Source organism: Montipora foliosa, chromosome 1 (genome assembly GCF_036669935.1).
Source record: "Montipora foliosa isolate CH-2021 chromosome 1, ASM3666993v2, whole genome shotgun sequence".
Taxonomy (NCBI): domain Eukaryota; kingdom Metazoa; phylum Cnidaria; class Anthozoa; order Scleractinia; family Acroporidae; genus Montipora; species Montipora foliosa.
Window position 1 is genome coordinate 14,893,125 of NC_090869.1, and position 9,446 is coordinate 14,902,570.

At 39.2% G+C, this 9,446-nt stretch overlaps 1 protein-coding gene across 2 annotated transcripts in view; it reads right to left on the minus strand.

The window, feature by feature from the left end:
- Positions 1–2,126: 2,126 nt before the first annotated feature.
- Positions 2,127–9,446, minus strand: part of LOC137990827 (septin-7-like) — a 23,310-nt gene continuing 15,990 nt past the window's right edge. The window contains exons 11-15 of one of the 2 annotated variants that reach the window (XM_068835945.1): positions 9,236–9,349; positions 8,563–8,713; positions 7,641–7,807; positions 5,854–5,916; positions 2,127–3,781 (exon numbers count right to left, since the gene is read on the minus strand). In XM_068835945.1, coding sequence (XP_068692046.1) covers positions 5,865–5,916; positions 7,641–7,807; positions 8,563–8,713; positions 9,236–9,349 — 484 coding nt within the window. In that variant the 3' untranslated portion in view covers positions 2,127–3,781; positions 5,854–5,864. The remainder of the gene's footprint in view (positions 3,782–5,853; positions 5,917–7,640; positions 7,808–8,562; positions 8,714–9,235; positions 9,350–9,446) is intronic. The other variant, XM_068835941.1, reaches the window with a different exon arrangement.

Below are 9,446 nucleotides of genomic sequence, written 5' to 3' on the forward strand. Positions count from 1 at the left end.
GAAAGACGCATAATTCGTCTAGACGGATTATGCGTCTCTAGTATAAAAACGGCTATTGATACTCTTTTTTCTGAGAGTTGAATGATTATCGATATTGGGGAACGTACTTTACATACGCAGGGTTTGTGCTACTCCTTGAAGTCCTTGAAAAACCCTGGAATTTAATTTTGGACTTCAAGGGCGCTTGGAAAGCCCTTGAAAGAAACTGGACTAGGTGGGAAACTGCTTGAAAACTCCCTGAAGTTTTGCTTGGGTGAAAATTGTTGAGATTGCATCATGCTAAGTGAGAGAGACATTTTCAAAAATTGAGCCTCAATTTGACTATTAGGGTAAGATTAAATGCAAAAATTATTATGCCTGTGCGTGAACTTAACTCACAGGACGTGGGAAATAATATCAAAGTAGGCTCCTTCAGCAAAGAAAACACTGAAACACGATGTATGGCATAGAAATCTTACACATATCCATTGAAAACGCAATTTCTGGTTCTTGAAAACTCCTTGAATGCTCCTGAAATTTTGCAAACAAATTTCAGCAAGAACCCTGTTGTTATACGCCTAACGATGGGTTCAGAAAAATATATGGCTGCCACGTATGCACCATAATCGAACTCTCAAGCCTTACATTAAATACATTTTTCAATGATTGGAAATAAACTACATTTTTTGGTCTTTGAAATAAATGTTTGAGCATTCATTTGAAATATGTTGTTTGTTTCAATAAACTTTTTGGCTGGTAAAGGTTTTTGTGAGACTTTTCTGTCTTTGCAGATTGATCAATTTGCATGTGTGGGTTAACATTTGATATGCGAGTTGTTTTCATAAAGTTGACAAGGATTTTTAGCCATTTTGTATTTCAAGTGTTCTTTCTTGCAAATAATTAATAGGTACGTAGCCATACTTTTGCACGTCAGAAAATATATGTTTAGTCATCCTAATGTAAAACGAAGTTTATTTGGGAAGCCAATGATATTTCTTTAACTGGTCCCTGGTTAACCCAATTTATAAAGATTTTTCAACAATATATCGCTTTAATATAACCCAAAATCATTCAGATAGTAAAAAACGTCATATTTGTTAACCATTTCCTTCGCTTTTTTGTTTGACGGCATTATGATTTGCAATGATTCAGGTACATGTATAGATATGCAATTACAAACTCTGTTTTGATTGGCCACTCAACCTCATTATGTAAAATAGTTCACCCTGAAGTCAAAATAGATTCGTTTCGTTTCTAAGGAAACGAAACAAAAAATGACCAGTTTTTCGTTTCCGCACTGAGCAGCTCTGGGGATGATGAGAAATATTTTGCATTCGAGCTTGATCCCCTGACCTACTTCTTCCATTGTAGGAGTTACCAGGAGTACCTACTAGGCTCCCAAGGCTTTTTTCTTTTATTCGATTTTTAATTTTCGGCATTACTCCTGGGAAAATCCAGTTTCAGCGCCTTCAATACCACCCAGCTCAGTGCCTACTATTTTTGTTTAACATGTACCACGGGCAACCCAGCTTACGCTCATGGAGCGTCTAGTTTATCCACAGCTTGAACCACAGAAGACAACGCACGGTCGCCATTTTGCTTGCGAGTGGACAATGATGATTCTTCGCAAAGCATCGAATATTGCCATCAGCTTTTCGTGATAATGATTTATATGGGCAAATAGCTGCTAAAAGTGGAGCCTCACAAAGGTCTCCTTGCAACATATGGACTGACTTGCTTTGGAAAGTAGTCTGTCACATATATACATATACGTATTCAATTCTAAGTTTAAAGATGAAGAGTTGTTACTCGAGTTTCATGCATTAAGCGATCTCATCATTTTTCTCTGCATAATTTTGCATAGAGCACTCCCAGGATAAGTGAAACAATCTCCATAACTTCATGCACATATACATAGTCTCCGATATTTCCTTCCCTCACTGCCTGGGCGGTGACAAAGTATCTGAAAATATGGCGGCAGTTATAGAAGGTCATGATAGAAGGCACTCATCAACACGCGGGCCTAAAACTCGGTACCATAGCAAAATTCGAGGACTGGTCAACTACCAGCAAGTGTGACTTGCCTAAATGGCTCGGAACTGCACCCAAGAACACATAGTTAGCCATCAACACCAGAAAAGACAAGCTCAACGTGAACAATCTTTATTAAATTATTTTCTAAGGTTATACAATGATTGTCGAATCATTCCGTGCATTATCGTTAAGACAAATGGAATAAGAACACAACCTTTGGGTTGCCTGTGGTGACTTCAATCTGATATTAATCCTGGCTCCGCTCAATTGCCCGAAAAAAACCTCAGTAAAATATCTAACACGAGATTCCAAAGACAATACGAGCACAGAACACGACATCCTGATTACGTGGTGAGCATAGAAAGGGCTCTTACTGGCGAAAGTAAACGACTAATGGCCTTATATTTTTGATGAAATTTACGATTCGTAGAATTCACCGAAACGTTACCATTTGTGTCCGGCAATGAGATAAAAACGGCCCTCAATTTTCCTCTTTATTCTTTGCAAATAAGGTTAAGACGGCTGTGGTGGATGGGATCTTCATCTCGGTTTGAAGACGAGTCCAAAAATCCTCTTACTTTGGACTTGAAGAATTATCAGAGCGGGTTTATTGGACTCACAAGAATTCGAAAGCGGGATTGCTGGATTTCCAACGAAGACCACAAGAAAATGTTTCCCTTTGTAAAAATTTGTTCAGTAATGCTGGGAAAGATTTGCAATTTATCTATTATATATTCAAGGGGTTAATAGCGAAACAACGACGAGCCAATTACCTTGAGCAAGCAACTCCCGCAGTAGATGCGTGTCAAGGAATGTATTTGCAGAAACCCAAGCCATTATTAAACGAGTTTAAAATAAGTTTCGGATCACACGACTGACGAGTGACCATTCACAATCCTGGGGTTAGAAATTAATTACGTAAGGTTTAGGATTGGCTAGAAAAGTCTGGTTTCGCGGGAAAATCTCTGTAACTCTAACACAAATGTGTGGAAGTCGCGCTTTCGAGATTCATGGGCTATCCTCACATAGTAGTCCAAACAAACAACTTCCAAAAAATGTTAAAAACTACAATTATTTTACAACGAAAGCGAGTTTCGGAGATTAACTTACAATGCAACAAATCTGTCCTTGTGAAATTTGATACCTTGAAATTTAGCATGGTCTTAAAATTTTTAAATATTAACAGGGAAAAGTCTCTCTCGGGGATAAACGCAGCAATTAAAACTAACCTAAGAATAAACGGCTGAGATTTCAACTAAGAGACATTGTACAGCAACAGATTAAACATGGAGAAGCACAAGCCCTTCCATACATACACTTTATAATCTTTGTGGATATAATATCTTCAGCGATATCTTCGTGGCAAACAGAAGAAATATATTTAAGTCTAAAATTTGGTTCGCGGGTGCGAGCGAGGAGAAAGAGAACGTGACAAGCCTCCCTCGCGAGCGCGCGACTACTTGGCATCGCATGCTACTTTTAGCACAAGTATAAAAGTCTCTGAAAACATGCCTCGACCACGAACGTTGCCGTAGCCTTTATCGTCACTCCGCGATAACACTTCTGACCTTGGTCTACTTTCAAAACCTGCGCAATTTTTGTGCGCAAAGCGATAATGAATCCTCCCATAAAATCGGTAGATTTGACTCCAATAACGGGTGACCTTCTCTAATGTTAAAATTCCATCTAAAAGAATCCTTTTTTCTTGTCTTTCTTTTTTTCCTTGTCCTTGTCCTTGTCCTTTTCTTTCACAATGCCATCAACTGACCTAAAAACATAACAGAAACCATGTGAACCTGGTTTAGTGTTACTGAAAGGAAGTAGACTGCTAGCAGTCCCCCCTGAGTCAGTCACGCAGTTAGTCACGCAAGCGAGTCGATGGGAATACAGCGAGATCTCGATTGGCCAACGAAAACTAACACCGCCATTCCCACCAAAAACTGACAGTAAATGTTCCACTAAACGACCAGTTTCTAATGGCTTTAGTTTCTTGAAGATTTAAAGGCTCAGCGTTAAAGAAAAGCTCTTTTAAGTGTCTCTCTTTCCCTTCCACCTCTTGGAAGCTTATTGAAAAAGTCGCAAAAGTAGCGAGGTATCATGAGGGCTCTTAAGATGCACGACGGTGAGTCATAGTCAACGAGAATGCCATTAATACCACTTAATAAGCAAACAAGCGGCTCAGCATCTGCGTTTTCGACTTTCAATTTCACATTTCTTTGCAGTGCCCCGCAATTCTGCAATGCAAGTTCTGCGGAAAACTTGAGCAAGTGAAAGCAACTTTATACTTTCTATTTTATTTTGAACAACGTTCCTAACAATTCAGTCAGTGGGTAGTTTGAACGATTTGCGTAAGAAATGAATGATCTGGAACAAGTTTGGAAAAGAGAGGGGGAATTTTCCGTAACGTTTTCCCTGACCAAGTCATCGAAGATCCTCCTTTGGTCGAATAGTTTCGGCCTCGCATTTCAGATCCTAAGTCTTGGCCGCTTAGTTGAAATAGCACATTTTCGAAATATCAAATATTCAGCTTGATAGTGAGACAGTGAGGACAAAAACAATAGAAACACGTTGGAATGAATGTGAAAAATATTAACATATCATCCACTTTCCTTTGTCTTTGTCCTCACTGCCTCACTATCAAGCTGAATTTTAACTTAATATATCGAAAAAGGCCTATCGTTCCTACAACTGTGCAACCATTGCCAGTGGCTTAATGGCTGGGATTGCTGTGAGCAGTGCAGATCACGAGGAGAAGGGTTGGTGCCCCTGGGGTACGTTTCTCGAAGGTTTCTGGCGTATCTCGGAGATCACTAAATACCTTTTTCTATCTTCAAAGCGAGGAAGTTGTGAGGCGTAAGACTTTGTCATTATATTTTTCTTTCGGATCTTGTAAAGCTGTTGAAAGACCAGCTTTCTAAACGAAGTTTCACATTTGGATTTTAGGGCCCAAAAAGTTACCGGGACTTGAGAGAAAAGGGGAACTGGTGCGATTCCCGTTACAAGCATCAAGTTTGAGTCGAGTTTGTTGGTTCGATGCAAGGTGAAACGCTCCGACAGGGTTTTCTCCGGCTACTCCCGCTTTCGCGCTCCGAAAAAGAACCATAGACCGAATGCGTAAATGGGCTCATTAGACTCACGAGCCTCGTTTGCATGGACAAAATACAAAAGAAATGTTGCTTGAGATCGAGGCTAGTGAATCTAATTAGCACATAAACAAGAGAACACTTTTTTGGCTGCCTTTATGCATTAGGCCCATTAACTTTCTATTTTTAATTGAAAACCTTTCGCACCCATCCAGTTATAGGATAGTTTATCCGTATTGTAAAAAGTGAACAAGACGGAAATTCTCTCCTATCCTTCATCCAATTAAAGTTCCTGTTTACACAAGACTCTCGCGACGGCTGTTTTCCCCCCTATGTATGCTTCTATTGATCGCGATAGTTGAAGTCACAGGAAAACGGACAATACACGAACGAACATCAGTGTGAGTGCAAAGCTGCCCCGAGACATCTCAAGGTGGGTTCAACCGCAAGGGTTTAACAAACATTTTTTGACAGTTACGTTACGTTTGTGTTTAAGATTCTAACTTGAAATTATCTTTAAACATTCCAGGCAGCGCAAATCTCGGCTTATGATAGGTGGAGAAAATCCAAGTTTGAGCCAAAAACACTGCGAAACAAGTATATCAATGCGGTGAATTAGCCAGTCAGTGGTTGCCCCAAAGGCCAAGCTCAGTGTCGCTGTATTTTACGTTTTTAAGTTGTGTTGACCTCTACGTTTCAGCCTCCAAGAGTTAATTCTATTCAGATATTTATTTATTACGTTTACAAAGGTCAATACCTTGTTTGTTTCTAGTTTTTTACGCCTAGCTTGGTGAGACCACACAATGCGCCTTGGAACACTCTGTAAACAAATCATCAGATTGTTGTGATGAAAATGGTAAGAATATTTTTCGACGAAAGATAGCAGTGATCCTCGAACTTATCTGCACATTTTAAGCAATTGTCCCTTACAGAGATCTGAAAAATTCAGGTGGCTCCTTAACAAATCGAAAGTGGTGCAGCGTTGTCTGTACTCTTATCGATAACGATATTCGTCATCACAGTGGTAAAAATGTTGTGGACTCATGAGGCGCAGCCGAGTGAGTCCGCAACAAATTTTGACACTGTATTTCCACAATATTCAACGCCAAAGAAAGTTTCTATTTCAGAGCGTGACCAAAATCATGACTCAAAGAAAGAGCAAGCGTTGTCTATAACTTTCTCGCAATTTGATTCGTGTATTTCCCAAAATGGGCGTTCCTGATTGGCTATTACATTGCGCGACAAAATGGCGCAAGCATGACGCGTACAGCGTTGTCTAGACTCTCATCGACAACGGCAAATTAACCAATCAGATTGCGAGATTACAAGCAATTGTGGTAAAAAAAGGGATTCGAACCCGTGACCTCTGTAATGCCGGTGCAACGTTCAAATAAGCCCTAGTCAGCGATGACTCGGGCATATTCGGAAAAATCCGAACGCACCCGGCGAGCCGAACCAATGACCTTAGGTCTTTAGCCTGATTTCTACTTTAACCGTATAAAGATCTGGCGTTTTTTTAAAGTTTAGATTGACCTAATTTATTTTACATGGGTAACTAAGTTTTAGGGAAACGACATTAAGCGTCTACCCTCCACGTTAAATACTTAGTTCATTTTAAAATTGTAGTTAGCTTTCCTAAAGATGTCTAGGGGAGCATAAATGATATACGGTTTCGCTTCCAAAATTCAAGGAGAGCTTTACGTCTGAAAACACTCGCAGTGAGGAGGAATGATGGTAGAATTTAGTCGATGCGTCAAGAGGATGGTTGAGAAATAAGGGAGAAACACAGACACAGATAAACACTTGGGAAACATGGCAAACACTTTACCCAATCAAATGGATCTAAGCTCACAACAAGACCAACAGATTTCCTTTCAGTTCAGTGTATACTGTCTGTACAAAATAAAGTTCTTGAAGAACGTATATTCCAAAGGAAAAGGTTGATATGAAACGATTTTTTTTTTAAGTTTTTGAGCTAAACTTTACCGATTGAAGCAAGCCTAAAAAATCCAGGTTGATCTGAACGGACGGGACTAGAATCCATTACCACTCGATTGTGCTGCACGGCGGAGCGCAACGAACTAAATGAAGAAACCATCGATTCCGTTCTATAGAGTGGTTTTCAATTGAGTGTCGTGACTTGAAACAAATACCAAAGTAATTACTTCGACCAATCACAGCAGGTGCAAACAGCCCAATGAATCAACCCAAATTCGTAGCAATTCCATGTAACTTGCTCAAAGCGCGGGAAAAATCATGCGTGCAAGTTGCAATTGATTTTGGCTTTTTTTTCATTGTTTGATAAACTGGCGCGAGATTTTTAAACCAATCACTAAGCGTAGCAATTGCAATCACGTGATTACTTTCGACAGTCTTTTGAAAACTGCTCTATCCCGTAATAGGCAAAAGTATGATGGAAAATACACTTAAATGGAACTACATGTATAGGATAAGGAAACGTTTTCGCTGTGAAATCATAAATCACGAGGGTAATAACTTTGACTTCGTTTAAAAGTTTTACTGATAAATTACAAGATAACCTACTTGAGAGACTTGCTGCTAGAGTCCGACCGTTCCAGACCTTTCTTGCCGTTACTTTTCTGATCATCTTCATATTGACCTTTCTCTTTCTCAAACTGTTTTCGCTTTTCTTCCAGTTCTTTGTTTTGCTGATCGAGTTGTTTCCACATCTGTTCATTCTTCTTAGCAAGCTGTTGATCGAAAATAAAGAGTTGGTATCAAACATGCATGTAGGATACAGTTTTCCAGTTTCAAGGCAATATCCAAAATTGGCAAATTTTGTTCCGTTGATGATAATTATCAACGACATTCGACTGGAAAAGCAGGCCTTGAAGAGCTTCTTTACGATATACGTAGTGAACTGAGAATAAGCGTTAACGCACCTTATCATAAAATTCAAAGAAGTTCTTTCTTCCATCGATAACCTTTATTTCACAAACAGACGAGTTGCAAATTCAACGAACTTAAAGCCTGGAGGGGCCTGATAAATAGAAGGGGAAAAGGAACCGATGATTTTGATGTTGTGGATGTCGTCGCAGTTGTTAAGATAAATCCCAAGTTGCAGGAATTTATACTGATAAATTCTTGGTTGTACCAATCAATATGATTCTGAATGAATTGGTAAGAGGAAGTTTTGTGAAAGCCCTCAAAACTGGCCGGCCTCCACAAACGGGGTGGTTACCATAGCAACTTTTTGGGGACAAAACAGATTAAAATTCACGGTTAATTGTACTACTTTCTTTGAATGTAAATCACGTAATTTTGCTGAGTGTATTATTATACCTGTAGTCCTTGCAATACGCTGAAACCTGATTGTTGAGTTACATAGCATTCGCTCCTTCGTTTATAGTAATTTCTTTCAAATGGAACCATCGAAAAACAAGTTTCTAACTCAATTGCTATCATAATGAAAACTCAAATAATATAACGTCACTACAACTCTGACCTCACTTTCCGAATCCTTCAGCTTCTTCTTCTTTTCCTTAACTTTCATTTCGAAGACTTGCTCCATGTCCTGTTGCATCTTTTTCAGTTTCAATTCTCGTTCTTCTTTTTCGGCTTCTAGCTGTTCCAGCGGGCTTCTGCTAAATGACACACTAAAAACAAACAAATTCATACACATAAGCATCTACATCATAACATGTGTCACAATCTGTTCACTGTTCACTTAGACAGCAACCATATTTACATGTATGCATATTTATCCTATTGTTTCAGTGTCCCAGCATACATGTAGCTGCTGGTCACGTGACCACTCAGGAAAGGAAAATGGTACACTCAGGAAACGTTTTTGTCCTCAAAAGTTGTAAACTTGATTAGCTAATTAACATGGGGAATCAAAGATCTGATGGTACAGTGATGAGAGAACAATGCAGAGCCCAAGGTTTGATTTCTGGTAGCAGTCGAATAACAAACTTTTCAGACGTTAAAGTAGAATAAGGAGGCATGGTTTGGTGCAGCGGGAGAGTATTTGCCTCTCACCAATGTGGCCTAGGTTCTCTAATCTGCTCCAAAAGGTTTGCATGACAAATCACAAAAATGTCTGTGAAGGAAGCTTTCTCTGGAGGTGCCACAGCTCACATATGAAATAATAATAATATTTTCAAAATTCAACTTACTTAGTGTTTGGTTGATTGGTTGGCGACCCCACTGTCATGGCTGCCAGCTTTTCACAGCGATAATTTTCATAATGATTGTCATTTGTCACATCTTTCAGATCCTGCATGTGAGTTCTGTGAAAGAGCAGAAGACTAACACTGATGACTCATTTAAGGTCCATGAGGTCCAACAATATTATTTTATACAAAAATAAATTTTATCTTCCTGCTT